The 25,401-nt window shown below is 42.8% G+C and overlaps 1 protein-coding gene and 1 long non-coding RNA gene across 4 annotated transcripts in view; one reads left to right on the plus strand and one right to left on the minus strand.

Annotated features, from left to right (window-relative positions):
* Window positions 1-14,456, plus strand: part of LOC137856161 (uncharacterized) — a 69,970-nt gene extending 55,514 nt beyond the window's left edge. Inside the window, exon 5 of the long non-coding RNA XR_011096238.1 lies at window positions 13,479-14,456. This is a non-coding gene — a long non-coding RNA (uncharacterized lncRNA). The remainder of the gene's footprint in view (window positions 1-13,478) is intronic.
* On the minus strand, window positions 1,676-19,996 carry MFAP3L (microfibril associated protein 3 like). Of its 3 annotated transcripts, XM_068681218.1 has the most exons (5): window positions 19,783-19,995; window positions 19,260-19,553; window positions 15,135-15,223; window positions 8,489-8,896; window positions 1,676-5,456 (listed from the first exon to the last, which is right to left on the minus strand). In XM_068681218.1, the coding sequence occupies exons 4-5, from the start codon at window positions 8,769-8,771 to the stop codon at window positions 4,591-4,593; spliced, it is 1,149 nt and encodes a 382-aa protein (XP_068537319.1). In that variant the 5' UTR covers window positions 8,772-8,896; window positions 15,135-15,223; window positions 19,260-19,553; window positions 19,783-19,995; the 3' UTR covers window positions 1,676-4,590. The 3 variants fall into 3 exon arrangements, with proteins under 3 accessions (XP_068537319.1, XP_068537318.1, XP_068537317.1); XM_068681217.1 differs by lacking the exon at window positions 15,135-15,223 and having other exon boundaries at window positions 1,676-5,453; window positions 19,783-19,996; XM_068681216.1 differs by lacking the exon at window positions 15,135-15,223 and having other exon boundaries at window positions 19,783-19,994.
* Window positions 19,997-25,401: the final 5,405 nt, after the last annotated feature.

Below are 25,401 nucleotides of genomic sequence, written 5' to 3' on the forward strand. Positions count from 1 at the left end.
TGCCACCCCTCAGCAGCACTTAATTTTGGGGTGCCTCTGTCGATACTCACATAAAGCATTATCCTCCTCATGCCAGATACCTTCCCTTCATAAGAAACACCTGGTCTGGGAGGAGCGCGTTTCACAGTGTTCAGCAGCATAAGCACGATCCACCAGCTCACGGGGACCAAGTGCTTGGTGGTATCTTGCCTTCCTGGAAAACGCTCTGAGAAAGCTGTCGGAGTCCTTCAGCATGCTGAAGGGGGGAGCAGCCTGAAGGGGTGCCGATATTATTAAAAAATAAAACAAAAACAAACAAACCACAGTGTATCAAGCTTCCCCAGTTACAGACACGGTCCCACACTGAGACAATAAAATAGCATCTGTCTCTGGCCATTTTTATGCTATTTTTATGCCCCCTTCACTATTCTTGATATACACTTGTAGATAAATTGTGGAAGTTTTTCATCACCATTAACTCAACTGAAACCATTGAAGACAAATGTGTTCCGAATATATTTTTCAAAGTTAGATTACCTTTCCAAAGAGCAGAGTTAAAAGATAAAACATTGTAAGTTAAAAATGCATTTCCTTTGCATCTATGAAGCCTTCAGTTGTCCCACGAAGTATGGCTTACTTAGGAGGTCAACTCTTAAAACAGCATACTGCCAAGATACTCCACAAGAACTTCTAAAGTTCAACACTCAACACTTTTCAGAATTAGTTGCTCTGAATCAAACTGAAGGTCAGAAAACCCTGATTATGTTACAGTACTTTTGTCAAAAGGTAACTGCAAACAGAGGAACTGACACAGTATGTACGTTAGAGTAAAACAGGCACTGATTTAAAAAAAAATCAACATCTGCCTGTGTGCGCCATTCTGCAAAACATATGATTACACAGTAATTCTTAAGCACAGGAGCAAACTGCTGTGCCTCACCTAATACCAATAAACCTGCACAAAAATACTGATCTCTACTTTAAAAAAAAAAATTAAAATGACAATTGCAAAAAAATGATGAAGGGTAGAGATTTAATCACAAGCATACTCAAATCAGACAACAGAAGAGGGTCAGCAATAAACAAATGCTGCTCAGAAAGAAAACAAGCCAGTAGACAGTGAGAACTACGTTCAAGTGGTCTGATTAATACAGTCTTATATTTAGTGCAAAAAGATTAATGAATGTCAGAAATCAAATCCAACACTGATTTCGTGTGCTGCAGAAATCTAGTCATGTTTTGTGAAATTCCAGAAAAGTATTTTAAATGGTGTAAATATAGCCTGCAGATCTCTTTTCCTTTCTAAACCTGACCTGGTGCTTTTAGAACACAAACTCACTTGGACAGGATTTTCCAGATGCTGAGTGTTTTACAAAAAATTGCTGCTTGGTGATGTGATAAATAAAACAATATAACAAAAGGTGTGCATAGACCAATTATGAGAACAGATTGTTAGATGTCCCTGAAGTGCTTAAGGCACATGAAAATATGTAACAATGCAAATGTTAATGTTTTCTTAGAACCATCATGGATTTCATATTTGTTAATAGTGTTCTTGCAACATCAAATAGCCATTCCCTAGGAAATACTGCAAAACCAAATTGCTTACTTTATGATAGCACAGCCAGAAAATCTGAAAGAGGAAAGAAGGTTTGGATCTTTGCCCACATAGCTCCCACAGAAGAAAGTACCTGAAAGCATGTAAAAAGCTTTATTCTTTCAGGTGTTATACAATAGATGCATAAAGACACATGAAAAGAGAATGAATACATAAAACAGACCCATTACAATCTGTATGTTCTTTAGATACAGTGCTGTTGTTTTTATTCCGGTAATATCACCAAGCTCAATGTCCAGAGGCTTTACTGGCTAGGCCAGCCCTACGTGTGGCCTCTCAGCTCTGAGTGACTCCAGCTCCAGCAAAGTCAAAGAAGTTCCTTTTGACCTTGCAACAGCAGAAATTCAGCACTGTACCTATTACATGCCTCTAATCCAAATAACTGTTGTTTATAAATGGTTTGCAAAGTGTGCTTGCATTTAAATACACAATCTTTGTGGGCAACCTTTGGAAAAAATATAATCTGTATCTTCAAGGAAGTTTGCACAGGGACAGTAAAGAAAACCATGGGGATTGTTTGCTCTTCCATATTGCTCAATAAATAAATAATAAACAGGTTGGGCAGCAGTCAGGGTCAGAACTGCCTGGTGCCCAATCTCCACATGAATATGTGAAGAGGTCTGATCCACACTGTAAAAAATTTATAATTAAAATACTATTAAAATTAAATACTGTACTTTAATACAATAAGCTAATATTGAACCTTTTTTGTTATTGAAGTGCAATTGTAAAGTTATTTTTATGCTTTGAAAGAGACCATCGTTGCTCATCTGAGCAATTTTAGTTGGGCACCAAGCAGATAACTTCAAAATGAATTACATCGTTTGTAAGTGCTAGGCAGGTAGAAAAAACAAGATGCATCTTTTCAGGAGATTAAGGTGAATAAAAGTAATTCAGTGCAAGTTCCTGCTTTTGTTTCTGTCCTCATCTTTTTTCATACTAGAAGCAAATTAAGGGACTTGAAGAAAAACTGATGTGAACACTGAACAGAAATGTACTTTGGACTCAGACAAGGAATTAAGTTTGCATCAGAAGTGTTCTCAATCGCACTGGTCAGAAGTGAGGTTCCTCATGGTGCTCTACCCTGTGTTCTAGATTTATATTGCTTCTAAAATATGTCCAGCCACATTCCTAAAGGGACTTTGCCCCTGCGTGTTTCCTTTTGGGTATGTGCAAATGCGTTTTGTATAGATGCCTGCCACAGTGGTAAGCACAAATGTTAGGCAACTAAATGCTGTAATTTTCACAAGTTCAATTGCAATATCTGAAGACCTTTATTAAACAAGTATTTTTTAATAAGTATACAAAGGGAAGTCACAGGGTGTTCCTGTACTACACTGCTATTGAAGCTCTGCTCTTCAAGAAGTCCACAAAAAACCTCATTGGTTTTTACAGATAGCTGCAACATTGCCTTTGCGTTGTCTTAATGACCTGTGCAGTTAATATAGCTGATTACCTGTGAAGGACACATGTAGATGTGACTACTTCAATAAAACATTCGGAGAGCTATCCGTGCATCATCTCCCCATAGACTTAACTGACTTCTTTTTCTTCAATATACTCGATTCCAGATTTGAGTATCTATACTTACACTACAGTCTTTCTTAAAAACTATCAGGTGATTGTTCATTAGTTCCAAATTAAATGTGTGTCAGATAATTAATATGCTATTAAGCCTACAAGGGTTCCTCTTGGAAGTGCTTTCTTTTCAGACTCACTCCAGAAAAGGTCCTTTTTATTGTCTGTCCGCAATAGAAATTAGCACTTTCCTTCCACTCCTCGCGTTTCCTGGCATAAATGTCGATCTTTTTTAATGCCACAATTGCCATAATCATTGAAGCTTTACTGGGGTAAAGTCACGTGTTCTCAAGTAGTGAACATCCTACATATGTAGGAGGTTCTTGAAATACAAAAGAAATTATAACACAGTAAGCAGTTTGTGTGATCATCATTGTAATTTTACAGCACGCTTTTTAGTTTGGTTGTTTTTTTAATTAGGATACAACATTCCCAGACTCATGCTTATAGATGAATTTAGGCTTGTCCCTCAGAATAAGAATCTGAAAAAAAAAAAAAAAAAGAGAATCCCAGTAAAAGGGTCTTCTGCCATTTCAGCCTTTTCATCAGCTGTTCCCTGGAGTTTGCAGGATTGCTGCTAATGCACCTGCATTTCTTCTAGTAGGGCTGCACATACTTACTCCTACCAAATTACTACAAAACAAGACATCTGGCAGATTTGCAACTGTTTTCCATATAAACTTCTGGCAGAGTCAGAGATGGTCAAATACATGCAAAAACACCCTGCAGAGCTGTGACTGCAGATTCTGTAAGATGTTGAAGGGCTTTCCTATCTGTAAAATACACCTTGAATTTGTTTCTTGATGTGAAAAAAAAACTTGTTGGCATCTTCATTCCATGGAAAAGAGAAAACTATTTCCCTTTGTGCCTAAGCAGCCTGGTCTCAAATGAAATGGAAACATTTTAACTTTCCTTAATAGCCCTCTAAATCACAATGCAGCACAGCAAACAGGCTTTGTAAATGGGATCTATTAGGATTTTATTTGGCTATTGGAGTGCTGCCTCTTGGGCAATAATTCAGATTCACAAGACAATACTTGCAAAAATGCAATAGATGGAAATAATGAGAATGAAGGAGGAAAATGAAAACCAGTTTTGTGTTCAAGTGTCCTACATCAAAAACTACCAGTGACTTCAAGAAGCCACTTACAGGTGACTCCAACCTAGAAAATGCTGAGGTAAATGTTTCTTGGAAATACTCCTAACCCCAAAGAGCAATTAATATTAATGTATTAGCAATTATTCTGCCATACATTATGGTAAACTAAAGTCAAATTGAGAAGAAAGTGCCAGATAATCCACATACATGCTTTTGCTATGATAGTCTCCAGGTAAGGCTTAGCGGCAAGTACAATATGCATTTTTAAAAGAGCTCCACCTGATTTTCCTGCTATGCATAGATTCAGGAGTAACTATCATACATGGCTTTCATATATAACACATGTACTTTTGTCATTTGCCAATGCTGTGTCATCAGAACTGAGTTCAGCAGAAGGCTCAGGAGGAGGCTCCACAGGAAGTGCTGGTGTTTGAGGAGTGCCTTCTTCCTTGGTGTCCAGCTGCACGCTTTCTTGTGACTGACCGTCCATGCAGTCCTTTTTGGACAATGGGTGAACCGACACTTTTATTGCAATCTGTTGAGGTGGCTCGTGCAGCGACGATGCGTCCGAGTCAGCTGTGGGAGAGTCACTGCGCTTCAAAGCATTTGGGATCATATACAGCTCATCTGTTTCAGTGGTTTCCTGGCCTTCTGCTGTCTGCCGTACAAAATTCTGTCCTTGCTCCTCCAGACCGACAACCTCCATAATTTCTTCCATTATAGTCCTGCAGTTCATGATGAGAGGTGGCAAAGGTACGCTGCGAGCAAGCTCTTCGATGTAGCGAGCAAATTCCATGGTCTTGAACTGTGTTACTTTGGCAAGCTCGAGCGTTTTGGCTGAAGTGATAATTGGGATACGCTTTGCAATCTCAAAAGCTTTCTGGAGTTTCTCTGCTCCTTCTGTTCTGAAGAATTCATTGATTGCTTTCTCTGTTTTCTTCAGGTGACTGCTCATCATACATAACCGGGTAATGTTCAATATCATAACAATGGTAAAAGCTACGAGGCAGACAATCATGTAATAGATTCCCATATCTCCGGAAGTATAGACAACCCTCAGTGTCACAGTATTGTTAACGCTGCCATACATATTAGATGCGACACATGTGTATTTACCTCTGTCTTCAAAAGACACGCTGGTAATGTTTAGTAGCCCATTGTCAAGAAACCACCATTTTCCTGCTGGAGAAGAGAATAACTTAGTAAGAATAACTTAGTAAGAATATTTTGTTCGCATGATCAGCATAGTCTTAAACATCAGATTTGGCCTCAGATTTTAGAGGAGGGAAATAATGTTGACAGGAAGACAAAGAATTTACCATCTCAGAGAGTTTTCTCTCTCTGAGATCCTAGCTAGGTTACTATAAAAGCATTGACATCAACTTTGACTATCATAGAATCATAGAACAGCTTGGGTTGGAAGGGACCTTAAAGACCATCTAGTTCCAAACCAACACTTTCCACTAGACCAGGTTGTCCAAAGCCCCATCCAACCTGGCCTTGAACACTTCCAGGGATAAGCTTCATCTTTATTCAAATGTTGCTACCATTTAAGAGTTGGGGATATACAGTTTTTTTGCTTTATTGTGTGTGATACGATTTATTCAATTTCAGCTTTGCTGGAAAAAAAAATAAATTCAACTCTCATATGAAAGGCTGGAATCAATTCTTTGCCTCATGGAAACCCACCCCTGAAGTTCATACTGGGGATGGAACAGCTGGAAAGTGTATGAGTGCCTCTGTGCCTTCTGAATATTTCACACAGGGAGATACCATACAGAATATTTCCCTGTAAAACAACAGCATAGGCTGATGTAAGTGAACAAGATCATCTCATAAATACTGCTGCTCAGAGGCAGAGTCAGCTGCTTCCTAACACAATCCCAAGCCGTTCCTGAGAGTTATCTGTGAAATCAATGATGGATTTTCAATAATCTTCCACATCAAGGGATTTCAGGTGTTTACCTGAAATTTTGTTTGCTGTATGAAATATGTATTTCCTTACACCTAACCTGCTGCAGTTTAAGTCTGTGGAGGCAGCTGACCAAAGACACTGAATCTGTGATTAGAGTCGTAAAACACTACAAAAACCCAGTGCAGTGGATTTAAATCACAAGGTAAGGATTGCAGTCCTGCCACAGTTTGGTATATGTCTTGCTTCTACATTTATTTTATCCTTTTTGTGGAAATTCTTTTGTTAAGAAGATTGTTCTATTTCTTACTTTATTTCTTCCATGGAAGAATCTGTGGGCAACTTTGAGACTCAAAATAAGTCTAAAAAAGCCTTTAATTCAGAGCAGTTACGGGCTTTTACCAGTTTGAAATTTTTTCTAACTAAACATGGCTTGTCCAAATTGTTTTTTACATTACCTTCAGTGAAAACCTATATAGAAAATACTCCCCAAGACCCCTACTTCAGTCCATATATGTAATTAATGTAATTATATCTTTTGATAATCCTCATTTAGTGGTGTCAAGCTTACTAGAATTTATAACTTAGCCAAAACAGCACATTTGCCCTAGCTTAGTTCTTGGAAACAGCTGAATCACTTTGCCTGAAATTAAAAAACATAGAATAAACAAAAAATCAGTCTAAAGCAAACCTTCACACACACACAAATCACTCCAATCCGTTAAAGTTAGGCAAATGTTGAGGGAAACTGTCTTAAAGTGGATGATACTTCCTTCTCCAGCTCTATGATAAGATACACAGTATTGGCTGCTAAACATTTCTTGGAATTGCAGTGTTGGCAAAGTAGGTCTTTATTCACTGTAAAATGACAAGATGCCTTGCTGATGTACCCTGGCTCCAGCTCTGATAAATGACATAATAGCATTGAACTGTGACTCAAATACTGGTTTTGTGCCAATGGATCCTGGCAGATAGTGTAAGCCTAATGAGAAAACAATGATTAGAAAAGGTGTCATTGCTGGTTTTGTTATAGCAATTCAACACCTTTTTCAGCCTAACCACATACATAGTAGAGGAATGTCTTATATTAGGAAACAGTTCTTAAAGAAAAAGCATCAATTTCTTAAAGGAGGAGTGCAGTGTTGAAAATCTAGGTTAAAGTTATATTGTCTTAATGCCACATATGTAATTTTTATTGATTTGTTCAAAGTTTTTGCTTACCTACCTGAATGTTTGTGTTAGTAGCTACCTCTCTCAGTCAACTACACAAAGACCTAAAGTTAGACACCTAACTAAATGGGAAAACTTCCAGTGGTAAACTGTAGTAAAACACTCTGGAGCTCTAGTCACAGTATGTTGCCATGACCAGAGAAATTGTATCTGAAAGTCTGCATAACTAGCTCACGTAGTTCTTTTCCCCAGCTTTACAGAGAATGATAAAATATACCTGCTAAGCAGTTTACAGACACACTGTTGAAGCACATATATCTGGCTCAGTCATTACTCCATCATAACAAAGTTCTCCCTCAGCCCAGCTATTATATAAGCTGTACTGCATTAGTACGAATTACTAAAAGTTTATTTCATCATGCTGTGAACAAAGCAGTCGGTATGGAAGGATTTCATGAGCAAAATACCCTTCTTTCCTAGCAAATATTCCCTAGAAGTATAACTAGGATTATTCACCAAACCTTCCTTTAAGGAAAACAAGCTCATGTGAAATGAAAGTCTCTGGCAAATACACCTGAAGAGGCTTACTGCAGTCAGGATGGCTCAGATTTGTCTTGTCCCTGTAGACTGCTTCTCCTTTATAGATTTTTCTCTTGGTCATTCAGGGCATCTCCTGTTTCTTACACTCCCATGGCACTATGCATAAAGACAAGAGGGCTAGCAGGGAGTTAGCTGTGTTAAAATCATGGCAATGAACCGTATGTCAAGAGAATCCTTCCTTGAGTTGGATAATAGCTTTTCTGTGTTCTTTGGTGCCAAAGAAAACAAAAAGGAAAGAATGGGAAATAAGATCAAACCTGAAGTCTTCCAATGAAAAGAAAACCTGCCCACACCTTAAGCACTTCAGCTTGTTGGTATGTTTTACTATACATAGCACATCACAAAAATTATTGTTGTTTTCATTCCAGATGTACACAACACATTTATAGCTGCCATGATCCCAGTGTGCTTTCATATATTTTCCCACAGGCAAACACCATTGTCAGGCCATTAAATTAAGGTTTTTAGTTACCCTGCTGAAATCAGAAGTGTCTCAGGACAGGCTACACTGCTGAGAATAATAAAATCTTACCTTTATTCTCTTCCTCTTGGAGCAGCTGGCCATTGGAGTTGTACCATCTGTAATGCGGACTAGGACTACCTTGGACATTGCAGTCAATCAAGGCACTACTCCCCTCCTTGACTATAATATGGTCAATGCGGGAGATGACCACAGGCACAGAACCCGTGTTCATGTCAGTGCGGTTGAAAGTGCTATTAGTCACATCCTCAGCAGTCGTCAGAGCTGCTAGTAAGATGACAAGGCGAGTGGTGGGCAGAAAGTACAGAAAGTGGTGGCTGCTCAGTATGTTCATTGTCCTCCGGTGGCACACGCAACTGGCAGGGAACTGGAGTCGGTGCTGTTGAATGCAGGCCCTTGAGGTGAGGAGGTCACAGGAGAGTTTTACTTTGATCCACGCAATTGTATGTTTAAAATATCCTATAAAATAAATAAATAAGTACAATGAGATGGCATGTATAAACAATCCATTAGATGTGCTCTTTTAAAATAGTGACACATCCATTAATGCATTTCACAATCATCAGCTCAGTGTCTTGTCTAAATGCTAATGTTATCACAGTCCTTTTTCTTACTGGAAAAAGATGCATACATTTTCCTGACAATAGTGTTGTTCAGAGTGGCAGGCGTGGGAGAAGGCTTTTATCACCTAGACACTTAGGAGCAATTTAGCTACAGCAGCAGCTACAGTTTTATTCCAAAAGTTCGATAGATTTCTCTCGCTTATTTTTTTTTTTTAAACGTTTGCAAAATCAACAGGAAAACCAAAGGTACAGTGCGTCAAAGCTGTCACTACCAATTCAGTGCTGCGTCTCTGTCACGTGCATGGTCTTAGATGAACTGTAAAACGACATACGAAAGAATTACTCCAGGAAAGGTTTTGGAGCTTGCTAGTGACATAATGATGAGCAAGGTTGCTTCAAGGTACAAATGGAATCGGGTCTTTTTCATTCCTTATGTGGCATGACTTGTTTTGCCTTCACAGTTTTTGCACACTCTCACTATAATATTTTTCCTCAACTAATCATCTACAATGGGCTCTTTCTTAAACAGTGATTTCAGTTTGTAGACAGAGGACAGGGATTTACAAATGTGCTCTCTATTGGCCACATTACACTCCCAGTGAACACAGCTGGCATTCACTGCTGACTGACGGCACAATGCTGGCCTCAAAATGAGCACCATCAAAAATTTCACCTAGAGTCTGTGGGCCACAAATTATGTTAAAATCACATCAGAATATCTAACTCATGTTTTTGTAAAGTAAATAGTACAAATGTAATGAAAATTATTAGTTAGAGGAATCTACCTGGAACCTAATATAGAACACAGTAAGTATCCATCAAACTTTCCCCAATTGAACATTTCACTTGCAAAAGGTTTGAGTTTTATTAAAGACCTAAGTGACACCAAAGTATCTCATCTACCTTAGACAAGGTTAGGCAGTTCCAGATATATGGGAAACATTAAAATAAAAACAAACAAACAATCCCCTTCCTTCTTTTCTCCTCTATTCAAGAAGGAAAGAAAACATTACTGTCTTTCACCGGTTATATTTGAGTTAGGCTGTTTTCTTCTCCATCCTCTGTTCTCTGTAAGGCACTGAACTTGATTTCATACAACTGTTATTAAAAGAGCAAATTAGTTTCTTCTGTGTTGTAGGATGAATCATTACTGGAAATGACAAACCATGTATTTTTAGATAAGCTGCATGCATGGTATGGATGTCTGTCACAATTCCAAGCTTGCTCTCACTTTTCTTCCTTTTTTCTAAATACTCAATATGGAAATATTTGCCTTGAAGAGCCAAAATAATTTTTTAACTTTAAAATTAATATGCAAATCACATTTGTCATAAAAAGCTATAAAAACATTGACTTCAGAAATCCATTTCCAATTACGCAAACTGCAGAGTCTGTGTTTCAGAAGCCCTCTATAGGTATAGCCTGTGTAAATCTGCACTTTGCAAAAAAATCTTTGACTCTGCCTGTTCACTTCAGTAACTATTTACATCTCATTTCTACTACTCCATTAACCTTGGAGACTGCCATTCTTTATGGCTACACATATTCAGCCTATAAAATGTTTTTGTACAGCGTTATAGATCTGCATTGCGCCATACGGAAAAGCCAAAAGACACGTCACACTTCCTGGCAAGGGAGCAGGAACAAAGACTGGCTGGATTAAGACAATGGGAAGGGCAAAAGAACAACATACATTCATCAAGCTTTGTATTGCTAATTACTGGCTGCGGCCAGTAATTATTGTATTTGAGCCTACCGTATTTTTTGATGGCAGAAAAATCTGTAGCAATCAAACACATTGTTTAGCATGGAGAGGAATCGGAATTGCAAAAAGAAATAAAAGATCACCCCAGCAGGTGAGCAGAAACCACATGAGGAAGGACCCTGGTGTACTGGGAAGCTGGGTTCGGTTGGTGACCCACTGAATCCCTGCAGTGTAGGGATGCTATGGACGGATATTTTGCAGAGTGTGATGGCAGTAACAGCGTGAGGCATGCCTGGTCTGTGTGGTCACCTGTGCTTAACACGGAGCATATGAAAGCAAAAACCGAACTTCTGTGTAGCAGTAACAAATCTGACTGGTTTACGTAGCCAAAGGGCCAATCACTTGTCTGAAAATAACAGCAGCTCCCTCATTCTGGCACCACAGAAGGGTATCATAAATAGCTGCAGTAAAACTTAAGAAATAGAGCCGAATAATTTACGTCTACTGTGGGAGATTCATGCCTACTCGTGTCACTCTTGGGAATGTACTTTCCCATGTATGTTCCTGGAATGCAGAATGTTAAGAAAGCACTTAAAACCTCCACAGATGCATTGCTGCTTGAAATAAATACAGTTTGATGGCTGGAATGAGCAATAACCAGGCAGGAGACTTAAAGCAAGATGTTTGGAAACGGTGGCTGCTGCTTTCACATGCCATCCAGGGAAGGGCTCTTGGGTATGTCTGAAGAGTCAGGGAGAGATGTCTCTGAAGGAGTGTTTTAAGCTGCCAGTTTAAACAAATGTTCCCAGGGCAACTAAGAAGTGATAGAGAATCTTCTCTTTGGCACACATATCCTAGACACTGTTAGTGAGGAACAAAAAAAAATGGAAACAAAAATAAAAGGTTTTCTCAGCCCTACCTAGCAAGAGAAAGTTAAAGGGTAGCCACTCAGGGAGCTGCACATCCCTGCTAATCTGTTGCGCAGGACCACAACAGCTGTAATCAGGGTAGGAGAGCAGGAAGAAGGAGGGGGAGAGAGACAATTGGAAAGGGTAGAAAACGTGCTCACATTGGACTCTGGTGTGAAGGGAGACTTCTTGAGAGTTTCTGTTCTACTGCTTTGCCTTAGGCACAACAGCAGCCTAAAGATATTAGGGAAAACAACTGTAGGAGTCAGCTGCTTTGTTAAACCTAAGTGATGATTCAATCACACAACTAAATGGAGAGAGTAAGGAGACTGAAACAGGGCTGCTGGTGATGTCAGCCCACTTCTGGCAAAGACATGAGAGAATCCAGGGTATTGGGGAAGTGGGCACAGTGCTATCACACTGGATCCTGGTCATGACAGGCATTAATTAACTGTGGCCCGTGATAAACCTGGTGAAGGCAGCCAAAATGGTAACCTGTTACCTGTCCCTAAGTCAGAGAGCACAGCTAGGATGACTAGACTAAAACAGAGTGCTGCAGTAACTCCTCAAGTCTGAGGATAACATGGGACACGAGACACTTATGTCTGCACGGTAAGGATTTGCTCTGTAGGAACACACACAGTTTATGTGAGCATTTTTGCCCCCAAATAGGAGATTAATATAAAGTAAAATTTATGGTCATGGAAAGAATGGATGCATTCCTTTCTGCCATCCTCAAAACACACATACAAGATACATGTAGAAGACTTAGAAAAACTAGAAGTTTATGGTAGTGTTAATGTGGTTACATACACCTGCATTTTACTTCTTTTTTTAGACTGTGGTGCATGAAAGGAAAAGAAACACCCTTAGCTGTCCGAGCTACCTCTCCCACTTCCAAAGCTGTAGCGAGGGACAGGCTTACCTCTGGTGGTATCAAAGAATCCCTAAATTCTCCTCCAGCATCTAATACACAGATAACATCCCCTGGCATATTGTATCTGCAGCAAAATTTGCCACTGAAAGACGGTTGCCAGGGTTCCTTGCGTTAAGTGGTTTTGTTTTTTTTTTTTTTTTTTCTCCCCAACCCACACGGTGTAAACTGAAAACCTGAAAGTAACAGTGCTGCTCACGGGATTAACTTCCAAGGAAACATACACGAGACAAGCCACATGAGGGAACTGTAACAGGTTTTCCCTCTAAGTGACAGGACTCTGTCACCACACGCCTGCCGCTCCAGACCAGCAGCACCGGCGAGCTCTGCCGGACCGCCCCCAGCTTCAGGGCCGCTTCAGACCCCGGGGCACCTCCGCGCTCGCCCCTGACCTCCCGAGGCAGTCCTGTGAGAGGAGAGGGCAGCTGCAGCCGAGCGGCAGGAGGCCGTGCGGAGCGCCGCAAAGCGGGGCAGCTGCCGCTCTCTGACAGCCCCGGGAAGCTGCCGGGGGGACACCTCGCCCCCTCGCCCCCAGCCAGCCCCCAGCCGGGGCTCCGGGGGCAGGCAGAGCCCTGGGACCCAGCAGCAGCCCCGCTGCCCTGCCCACTGCCGGCCCCTGCCAGCTGCTGGTGCCGGGCTTCCAGAACTATTACACATTTTTCTTCTAAGTGACGGAACAGCCGTCTCTATGGCGTTACCTATGCATTTTTATCTACAGAAGTTCCCTGGAAATAGGCTCAAAACCAAGCAGAGCTGCAGGCTGATGGTATTACTCCTAACCGTGAAATAGACCAACCTGAGGTTAACATTTCTCAGTCCAAAACCATCAGTGGTCTGATGAGAAGACACTTGCAGTTCACACTGGCTGGGAACATTTATCACTCAGAGACATGTTGTGGTCTGACTGACCATTTATTTTTTCATGTTGCAGATGAGTGTACTTCCCAGTATTTCTGCCACCAAGGAAAAGGACTGCGGGCGAGGGGCTACATGTGTAAGTACTGCATTTGTGCAGAACGATGTGATGACAGCGCACAAAAGAACAGAAAAGGAGGTCAGTGATGTATACCTTTTCCTGGCTTGATTTCTTCTGTAAGACTTGCCTGTTCCTGTACTTGGAATTATGTGTAATCCTATTAACTGTGAGGTTATTCAATTCAGAAGTGAAGCACCAGAAGTCAGCTCATTGTACAATGCATAAATTACATTCCAATAGCTTTAGCATCACAATGGTGTCTTGCTTAACTTGTAAGTGATCAAGAAAATGAAATGATTTTCACTCTAATTCTCATTTGTCTATAAATAACTATAAAGATGATGCTACAAAATTAAGGCTAATCCTTTATTATTTAAAAACTACTTACTACACTCCATCTTCAGACCAATCCCCTCTCCTAGTTGCCACGGGCAATGCCTTTTCAAAGTGGACAACGGTAAAAGCTAACAGGTGTTACTGGAACAGGAATGCAGAAGAATGAACCATGTGGCATAATAACGGCACAGAGAAGCTAAGAAGCTGGCTGCCAGCTCATAGGCTTAAGAACAAGAACCACTTAAGGAAAAGGTTAAGCTGTTAGGGTCCAGACAGGCAAGTGAAGAGAAATATCACTCATTTAACAACTAGCAGCAATGTTCTGACTTATTTCTCTACTCATTTGTTAGTCAATAAAATATTAAGGCTTGGTTCTGAAACAGCTGCTCTGTTCATTTTTCTGGGGAGTACTTCAGTCCTCCACTGTCCTTTCTGCTTCCCTGGCTATGTCAAAAAGGTGGCACATTGGTAATGTTCATAGGTTGAAGAGCTTTCTTCTGCCCATCTGGGCGGGCGCTTCCCAACTGGGCAGCAGCTCCCAGCTTATTTATGTGTTTGAGTCTCTTTGGCTGCATTGAGCTGCCTGGGAATGCTGGAAAGTTGCCTTCACAACCCCCTTTATAATCCTTTTAAATATCAATATTTTAGAATGAGGAGACAAGCTGAGAGTGTTGACTACAGCCTAAAAGAAAATGTGCTTGCCCTTATCCACTGTACTTACATAACCACTGGTGTCTTTACCATTTAGAGAGGACTTATTTCCAGCCTAAGTAACTAATGAAACATCAAGGTAAAGAACTAATAACTTATTTGGGATAGCTGCAGTATTACTTTTTTATTTTTCCTGACACGTAACAGTCAGATTCTAAAGTTCGTGGGCTATTACCTGCTGTTAAGTCAGGCTTCTTGATGCTATAGAACACTTGGTTCTGGTAAATCTAATCTTGAAATGGAATAAAGCAGAGATAAGCCAAAGACAGACTAAGATAACCTTTACAGACTACTGACTTCAGAGGGTAGATGAGTAGGAAGAGATGTTATTAAAAATACACACAAAATTGAGTGATGTAAAGAAGACAGCTGAGGCATACATATTCACTGTTTCTCATAATACTGAAACAAGACCAATTTCAGTGGAACTGAGGTGGAAGATGGGACAGTGGGAAGAAAGAGAAGGAAGGTTCTTTTATTAACATATACCTAGACAAAAATTTATTCACACAAGGTAAAATAAGGAAATTAATGAAGATTCAAGAGAGACCATATATAATTTACATGCAAAGGTTCCTGGATTATGATCATCTGTGCAGTACGTGGGGATTTATCTTTCTTCTGTGTATTCCTTGTCCTCTAAATGTACGGCTCTGGGTAGTGAACAAGAATGGCTGTTGGTATGGCAACTCAAACTCCTTTTTAGGACTCTTTTAAGTTAATTTTATGTTTCATAGACACTGGTAAACTATTCCAGGCAAACATTTATGAATTTGTTTTAGAAGGTGACAAACGGTAAATAAATAAAGAAAATGGAAACATCAGGGCCAAAGCTTATTCTACCATTAACGGCAAAAATGGAGTAAAATTCACAATGAATATCTTTCAAAGTTGTTTTGTTCTAGACGCAACCAACACTGTAGGGGAGTAAACTTAACGACCGTAAAGATTCATTTATTTCAGTTTCAAGGTTCAATAGCGTATCAATAAATTGCAGCATGAAAGTACGAAGCAAAAAGGTTATTCCACATTCTGTATTTGTGATCGAACTTACCCCACATAGATAAAACATCCTGTATGCTATATCCAGACTCTCTGAGTAGGCAATGAAGCACACACCATCAGCAATGGTAAAATGAAGTTCTTCACCCTCCAGATGTTGCCTTTACAACCATATTAATATTTTAGAAGCCTAATTGCAAATAGGTATTTTACTGTCAAGTTCTCCTCAGTACTGTTCCTCTTTGTCCTACCTCATGCCGTGATATTGCAAAACTAGCCAGCATATGAAATCCTGGAGACTTTAAAACCCCTTTTGCTTTAAAAACTTGAATGGTAGCATTGATTTAACTATGTCTTTGAGTGGTCTGGTGGTTGTTCTCCTTACTCAACAAATGCTCAAAGACCTTAATCCATTAGCCTAAAAATGAATAGATAAAGCCTATTGTTAGATAATTACTGGAGAGATTATTTAAAAGTACCTCAAGAATGCCAAACCTCTGAAAAATTCCCTTCTGATGTTGCAGTTCCTGTAATCTCAGCACCTCTGCTATATCAAGTCAACTTTTCGTGAAATACACTGAAAAAAAATGCTTAGGCAATTTGGATGCTTTTCACTAAATAAGTTGTAGTTCATATGCATGCTATTATATGGGATGAGCAATTTGAGTGTTTTCTTGCACGTGTTTTAATGACTTCCATAAAAACAAAGTAAAATTTTATATTTAGTGGAAAAGCTTGCTGTTTTTATTCAAGACAAGTACTGTGGTAGAAATGTCCTTCTTCTGAGGTGTGGGCTACCCAAATCAAAAAGCAGATTCAACCCTGTCAGTAGTGGAGAGACTTTTAAAGGCCCATCTGATGTTTGACTAGGTATAAACTCTTTACAGGACTTGGAATGTTCCAAATAAATACTTCCATGGAGATTACCTAGATTAATTTAGCATTTGTATTTATCTGGAGGCTGGACAATTGCCACTCAATGTAGTTTTGTGTACAAAGCTATTATTCTAGAAACATCTGTATGGCTTTAAGAGACACTTGTTTAACTCCTTGCAAGCTTTCAGCATAGCTGCTGCTGTTTTACTGTTGGCAGTAAATGCAGATGGTTCAATGCCTGAAAGTCCCCTTTGTTGAGAAAGAAGTAACAAAGAAGACGCAGAGAATCTCTCCCACGCTTCCACATACACGTGGCCTGGCCTCACCAAGTTCTAGGTATCTTTCCTTTTCTTTACTCACCTCTTATCTTCTATTTATACCAGCACTCTGTAGGCATTATTCTGCAAACAGTCTAAATCACTGAAGTCAGCAAATACAACAGATCTTATATGTTCTCAGCATGGCTTATCTGTTCTTAGTGGAAGGAACACAGCAATGTGGAATGGGGCCCAATTCATTTCCTTCTACTTTCTCTTCTTTTGAGCTGTTTGCCAAAGCTAACCATCCTTCAGGCATATCTAATTGTTTTCTTTTTCCAAATGAAGATGAAAAATTCTAGATGTTAGATGTTCAAACAAGATGTAAAATTAGAAATTAGGTTTTCTTTAAACAAAGATATGAAAGGCTTTGCAGAGCTAAAACTTCTACTTTTTAAATTCTAAAATGCCTTGAATAAGTGAATATTTTCAATTCACTACATACAGTTTAACTAGAAACAGTATTTTAATAAAAGGGTCTCATTTAAGTGGGAATATAAAAGAATAAAAAAAACCTGGGAGAACACAGAGTAAAGTATGACTAATTCATCTACATCCCCATAGAATTGCAAGATGCATATAATTACCAGCTTTTAATGACTGTTTTTCACATTTATTGGTTTCCGGGATACTGCGCAAAGAGGTTACACGTGGGTGCTGGGATTAGGACAGGATTAAATTTGTGAGGGGGAATTTAAAGGAATCTAACCATTCGGGACTGATTGCAGCAGAAAAGATCATTTTAGGTTAAAGTGCATGTTCCTACTTCCCCCATGAGAATCAAGAAGGGACAGCAGACAGGATTCAAAGGAGTTTGCATTGCATCACACAGAAACTTGAGTCTTGCTTGTATACAAATGGGATCAATACAGCCCTTTCCTAGTGCATCAATATATGGCCATAATTTAGGTGCAATCATTTAGGTAGAACTCACAAATTTACTAAAGAACATCTTACAATTCAGACTTTTGTGCCATTTTATCTACTCTGGACTGAAAAATGTGACTAATATTGCAGTTGCATGACTGCCTAACCATCTTTTGACAAGCTGATCACAGATTCTGCACAGAACACCTAGCATAGCAACATCATGCTGAAATAACTGTTCAGAAACATGCTCGTAAATGAAAACTGTACCATGTGAACTGCTACACTATAGCACACCACAGCCCACTGGCATTGTGCACCCACTATCCAGGGACAAGACATACTGGAGAAAACCCAGTAGTGCCGGTAGGAGTGGGCACCGTGCGGTCACACAGGTGTGACTGGGGACTGCACGCACAATGGCGTGGTGGCAATGCAGTGTGCAGTGCCTGTTCCTGCGTGACTTGAAAATATCAGCAGAAATCTTTTGTTGCTATGAAACTCTCAGAGTGGCAGGACAATTAAATGTTAAACCTAAATAGGCTGTTCGTAATGTAATTCCCCCATTTGTTGTGGTCCTCTTCCAAAATAAGAGATTTACGCATCTGTACAGAGTTCCTTATTTCTGATAATCAGGCACCACTTTCACCACTTTACTCTGAAGTAAGACAGTCCACTACCAATTTTTTTTTTTTGTTACCTAAATGAAAATCACTAAATCAGTCTGACTTCCTTTATCTTGATAGAGGAACTTACAGGAGAAGGTACAAGTTTTGTCTGCCCTTCACACCTTTCCTGCCTGACAGATTAAAAAAAAAAAAAAAAAAAAAAGATGTTCTAAAATGCTGTTATGGATAATTTTAATCACGGTAACTGGTGAAAGGTAATACTGTTTTGGAAGTGATGTTTCTCAGATGGGTCTGTATGTGGTTAGAAAATGCCATTGCTTCACTTAGCAGAACTAAGTAACAAAATTAAGACTACAGAGAGACGTCTGCAAGGGTGCTGATCTGCATGGCCAGGCAGCAGCTCAGAGCTGCAGGGATGAAAAAATTCCAGGCAGTATCGAGGAGCCAGGTCTTACGCTACAGTCTTCTGGTGACAGTTAGCACAGCTATTTTATCTGTAAGCTTTCTCAACAGAAACCTGCCTGTGTTGGACAAATACCACGTATCTCTGTAACAAAGTGGGAAGAAAGCTTTTTCTTGGTGATGGTCTGCGATTTGTCTAAGTATCTGAAAAAAATAGTATATATGCGACGTGCACTCAAGCCGTGTGAGTTGCACTCAGAATCTAGCGATGTTGATATACTGCAGTCTAGATTAGATGGCTTTCAAGAAAGAAAGAAAGAAAGAAAGAAAGAAGATTCCTACTACAGCAACCACCGGTACCCAATGGTGCTGTTGCTCACTGTACACACTAAGCCAGACAAAAGATTCCTGCCGAGCAAACATTGCCTCCGCTAAAAGGAGAGCTGCCGTATTTTGTCCTACTGCAGTGAAGAGAGGAACTGTTCCGTAACGCATTGGCTCTTACCAACTAAAACGCTGCGTTTTCCCCTTTAAACCCCTTTGCGTTATCCACCACGAGCTAACTTCACAGTTTTTTTTTCCAGCCAAATACGTACCAAACGAGGTCGCATTTTGCATGTGGCGTTGCCCGCAGCCGGTGCTTCTCCTCCCGAGCGGGGTTAGCAGGGGGGCTCCGCAGGAGTCGCTCCAGGGCACCCCTCGGGGGGCCGAGACCCCGCAGGCAGCTCCGGGCCGCCTCCTCCTCGCTCCAGCCGCTTGCCCGGCGCTGCTCCGACCCGGCCCGGCAGGCACCAGCAGCACCGGCGAGCTCCGCCGGACCGCCCCCAGCTTCAGGGCCGCTTCAGACCTCGGGGCACCTCCGCGCTCGCCCCTTACCTCCCGAGGCAGTCCTGTGAGAGGAGAGGGCAGCTGCAGCCGAGCAGGAGGCCGTGCGGAGCGCCGCAAAGCGGGGCAGCTGCCGCTCTCTGACAGCCCCGGGAAGCTGCCGGGGGGACACCTCGCCCCCTCGCCCCCAGCCAGCCCGCAGCCGGGGCTCCGGGGGCAGGCAGAGCCCAGCGGGCAGCGGGCACCGGGCAGCGCCCCCCGAGCGCAGCGGCCGCCCCCCCGCCGCCCGCTCACCTGCGCGGCGGCCGCCCCGCGGCAGCGCCCGCCGCCGCCGCGCCCCTCAGCGCGCCCCGCGCAGCGCCATGCCGGGCCCGGGGCGGGCGGAGCGCGGCGCTGCCGCAGTCCGTGGGGCCGAGCCGAGCCGTGCCGAGCCGCTCCGCTCCGTGCCGAGCCGTGCCGTGCCGCAGCGCTGCCCCCCGCACCGCCGGCGCCGGCAGGGAAAGTAGGTCAGGGCGGCACTGAGCATGCTCGGGGCCGGGCCGGGGGGCGGCCCCGGGGCCCGCGGGGGGCGGCCGGGGGCCGGCGGCGCATCCCTCGGCGGGGGCACGGGGCGCGGGGCCGCCCGCTGCGGGGCCCGTCGGGCGCGGCCGCACGGGGCGGTGAGGGGAGCGGCGGGGGCTGGAGCTGCCGGGGCAGGTGCCGAGCCCGCCGAGGAAAAGGCGAGGGGGAGAGCAGCGGTGGTGCAGAGAGCAGGGGGACGCTGACCCCAGGGAGCCGTGCCCAGGGCCCGGGCGCTGGCCCCACCGCCTGGCCCCCAAGGAGAGCAGGGGTGGGTGCGGGCACGGGCAAGACAGGGCTGCCGGCAGCCTGCCTCCTGCTGCCCAGGGTACCGGGATGGGCGAACCGGTAGGCAGCGGGGAAGAAGCAGCTGATGTTGTCAGGTTGCGCCAGAGCCAGGTGCCAACCGAGGGAACAGGTCGTGATTGCTTCTCGCTCGCCCAGCCAAGCATTTTGGTGATGGAGGAGCTGTTTTGGTCACAGGACCTTACTTGCAACTGACCTGTGACTTACGCTGGCTTGGCTGCTGCTCTCTGTGTGCATGTCAGGTATACATTGAATTTCTGTATTTAGAAAATTCACACGTTTTTCTTTAGTCCATCTCCAAGTGGCTACCACCTTGCAGTAAACCCGTGTTCTGGGAAATGGCTGTAGGAATTCAGATACCAACACACCCGGTGAAGAGGCAGCACTGCTGGGATTTTTATATTCACGTCCACGTCTTGCTGTGAGCCCACCACTGACATTAGAGCCACCAGTTGTTTGCCCTGGGCCCCTTCCTAGGAGGTCACCGTCTCCCATGCTTCATGTGGCTCCCATGCCTGTCCTCCCAGTCGCTGTGAGCAGCTCAGAAGGGAGATGTGGCCACAGAGGCTGCAGTGCTCTTTGTGGTCTGGAGCAGGTAGGCAGCAAGGACTTGCGCCACCACAGTGGTTAAAAGCAACGGCGAGTGCTGCTAGCCTGCAGTTTCCTTCAGTTCAGTGCTTCCTCCGTGTTGCCCACTTCTTCCTTCCCCATCTCCCACTCTTGCAACCAGCGTGTAGCAGCCTTGAGGAAGAGAGCTGAGTGGTAAAGGGGAACTGCCTTTTCCAGCACCAACGGTGCACAGCTGCTCTATGACCATAAACTGATGGCCAGAGGAGGATGGCCCTGCAGCAGGTCAGGCTGCCTTGCCCAGGATTTGAAATGGCTGATCCTGCGCTTGCTGCCGGCGTGAGATACACTTACCTGGTGTATTCTCTGTGTCTCATATGCTGCAAGCTTGGCGTGCTTTCTGAACTCACTGTGCACCCTGGTGGCTACGTTTGATGCCTTTGGTGCATAGGAAGTGCTAGTTAGGGTCCCTGGGAGATAGCGGGAGTGCTAGCTTCAAACTCGTGCAGTGTCTGAAATGCTGGTTTGTCAGGTGTGCAGACCTGTGCAGGTGCTTTCCTTCCCAACTTTCAGGTCGTGCTTCCACGTGCGCACAGAGGTCAGCTGCGTGGGGGCTGGAATGCAGGCCCCTTCTGGACGTGCACTCCAGCTCCCAGTTAGCTATCAAATCTGCTTAATTTACTTGAGATTAAATTATATACAGCTGAAAGAGTTTAAAGAATAAAACTGGGAATGTTGTGCTTTTGTTCGATAATGCATGCCGCAGATAAACACTGACCTTTTATATTTAGTACTACAGAGAGCACATTTTACCCCTGTAAAACCAGAGCATTGTTTAATAGGAGAAATCCGTTTACCTTACAGTAAACAGCATTTTGGTATCACTAATTAGTGGTATCTGGACAGCAGAATCAGGCAAGCTTTGTAATCAAGCCGTTAGAAATTTAAGATAAAATTAACTTGTATGTTTTGGGTAATTCAGGTCCCTCCATCCACTCAGTGGAGTAGACATAAGAAAGGCTGAGACAAGCCTGTGCACCACACAACATAAGGTAACAGCAGAGAAACAAAAGAAAAAAGGGAAGCTTTCAAGTGTTATTGTAGAAAATAGCCACATTTGATAGCTTACCAATCAATATAGATGCATGAGGTGATATTCCATTTAGAAATCAGATGCAAAGCTGGTGGCACCTCTGTAATAACGTATTTAAGAAAGGGTGAAAAATGCTTCGCAGCAGTTGTGAGAGAGAGGAGTGGGAAAAATGTGAGAGAAGCAGTCCTGCAGCCCCCCAGGTGAGTGCAGCAGGAGGGCAGGAGGTGCTCCAGGCAGGCAGCAGCAGTTCCCCTGTGGCCTGTGGAGAGGCCCCTGGTGGAGCAGGCTGTCCCTGTCCCCCTGCAGCCCATGGGTCCCACAAGGAGCAGATCTTGGATATAGTACTTTTGCAGGTCTTTCTGTCACTGGCAGCCTTTGCACTTTAATCAGCATCTGCCCCTGGAGTGCCAGTTGTTTGCTTTGCCCATGTCTTCACCAGAGACCAGCGGTGTGCAACTGCTTCCTTCCTGAAACACTTCTTTCTGCACAGTTTCTTAGTGTGTCTTGTGCCACTTTCTCCAATTTCTTCGCAATTTCCTTCAGGATTTCAGATGACCTCTGAGAATATTTTTCTGTTTCAGTTTTATACTTCGCTCTTCGGGGAGCCTCGGGATCCAGCCAGGAAGCTGGGTAACCATCGCCCACAGCCACACCTGGGGGATCGCCCTGAGGCTTAGGGACAGGATCACGCTGAGGAGCAGGGAAGCCATCCCTGCATACCTACAGGGACAGCTTTAGGATGTCATCGGGGCTCAGGAGCAGGACTCCACTGAGTGGCTTGACCACAGTGGCATGTGGGATGTTCCTGAGGCTCAAACCCAGGATCAAGCTCTGCTGAGCACATGCCATCATCCACTTCTAGTGTTCACGGTGGAGCAGCCCAGGCACCCTGGACATGCAGGGCCACCAGGCAGAGGATTTGGGGACTAGCCTCTGTTCAGCACAGGGGCAGCCCCATCCTCTCATCTCACAGAAGATGTCCTTGAAGCCCCCTTGCTGCCAACACCTTGCCATGTAAACCCAGTGCAAGGAGACAGTTCTTTTGGTAACTGGCAGGGGAGAGAGCTTGCTTTGTACCAGTCCTGTCAGAAATACCTTACTCTGGATCAAGTCCTAGAGTGTTGTGGCTTAATCATTGTGTTCTGTTCTCAGTCCTCCTCCTTACATTTTGTAGTAAACTCAAATTTAAAAACATTAGGTATGAAGCTTTTGATCTTACAGTGTTTTTTAAGTTTAGATCGTAAAACCACGTAGAGGTAATTGTTGCCTGAGGTTCTGGATTTGTTACCTTCCAGTTCTCTTGGTTTTGTCCTTTTTGTCCTCTACAAATGTACGGATAGGAATGACCAAGTAAGTTTTATTCCTCCCTATGCCTTCTCTTCTAAGGTATGCAGTAAAATAAAAAGCTTGGTTTTCTACCTCCAGTATGACCCTTCTTTTTTGTTCTACCTGGGAGAGGAAGAATTTTTGTGTAGAAGACTTTCACTGCAGTGATCCATTTTCATTACTCATTTCTGAGGGAGCTTCCTGAGCTCTGATGTAGACACACTCCAAAAGTGAAGCAAAAACATTGATTATGTGGTCACTAGAATGCTCTCTTGCACAAGATGATATGCGGACAGTTTTGTGCATGTTTGTATTTGTGACGAAGGTGGTACTGCTCGGGCTCCTCAGCAGTGTGGGCATCAGAAAGCCTAACCACATGGCTATGCTAAACCAAAGTCAGGTATATCTGTAGAAATTGTTGGCCCCTAAGGGGAGAATGAAATATACACCTCTTGCGATTTGAAGGGAAGATTTCACAACGAAGGAACAAAAAACTAGCTTCAGAGGGCTTGGAGCCATTGTTTAAAAGTTGCCAAGCTCTTTAGGACATGCAGAAATAAAAGAAGGGCTGGTGAAAGCACCTCTGCCCCCAATCCCTCCCTCACAGCAACTTGCAGAAAGAAGTCAAACCAATAAACCTTCAAGTGGATTTTGAGCCTATTTCCATTTGTTTGTTTAGTAACTTAGTAATTGTAAAAAACCAACACAATTGTCAGTTCTGATTTGAGGCCTAATGCTTCCAGGCCAATTTCAAGCAAAAGCACCTGAAGCTTCTCCCTGGTGCAGAGGAGAGCAGACTTCCCTGACACATGGGGTTTGGAAATAAAGGAGCCTTTATGGCATGGGTACATAAAAACAGGCAGGAAGCATGAGCTGTACTTAAGGAAACTCGCCATGGATTAAGTTGGGGCCAACTGAGAACATGTTGCAGATAAAAGAGTTTTGGTTCCTTTCCGTTTTTGTGTCCTCTTGTCTACCCTGGCCCCATCTCTGCTCTCCCACCCCCACCTTCCCTGCCCCTGATTTCCTATCCATTTCCTTTTAGCTATTGAAAGGTGCAGGTGGGGTATTGCTTCAGGGGATGCTGACGAGATGAAACTCTAGGCTAGAAATCAGGAGTCGCTAAGCCAGGAACAGAGGGATCTCAGTACTCTGCTGAAGCCTAAGCAGGCTTTTGTCTTCTAAGAGCAATACTGGATGACAGACGGATTAGTGGGGGCCCTGGGCAAGCCAAAGGCCTGAGGGTCAAAGCAATTGGTTTACAGTTACCCTAATAATGTCAGATGCCTCACACTCTTTAATTCTTTTCCTTTCTACACCAACTAATCTTACTCATTTCAAGTTTCTATTGCATGAAACAATGGTCATTTCTCTGTCCGCTTTTGCTGACCTTGGCTGTCCCATAGCTCCCCAGCTGAATAAACTGAGAGAGGGCAACAAAAGAAAAATAAAAACAAAAACAAATCTACACCTCTAATTAGCTTTTGAAACAGCAGTGTTTACCATTCACTGCATGAACTGACTGTCAGACATTATACCACCATGGAAACACTCTACAGCTGCATGTCATGAATGTAAAATAACACGAGGCACAGAATACAGTGCTGAATTGCACATGAATGAGAAAATACCAGGAAAGCTGCGTGACCTTCAGCAAGATTCAGTGTTTATGTCATTGAGAAAGATGAGCCAAATTATTCATGAGATTGAAAGGGGGAGAACAGACATGCGATCTCAGAGCAGTAAGAATTGTCTTATTCTTGTGGGGAAAAATCAAGACAACAACATTAATTTTACCTTTTCCTTTACACTCTATCTGAGCCAGAATTCTAGGAATATGTGAAGCTTTGTGTGTATTATCCAACTGTCAAAAGATGATAGGATTTTAAAGCATCAATCAATGCATTTTCTATTTATTTATTTTTATGAAGCAAATGCTTTCAGAGGCGAGGTGAATCAGTAGGTGTGAATCATCAGTAATGTGGCTATAGCATGGAGGAAGCTTTTAAAGAATAAAATGTAATCATGCATAATGTATAAATTAATATGTAGAAACCCAAATA

The sequence above is a fragment of the Anas acuta genome, chromosome 4 (assembly GCF_963932015.1).
Source record: "Anas acuta chromosome 4, bAnaAcu1.1, whole genome shotgun sequence".
NCBI lineage: Eukaryota > Metazoa > Chordata > Aves > Anseriformes > Anatidae > Anas > Anas acuta.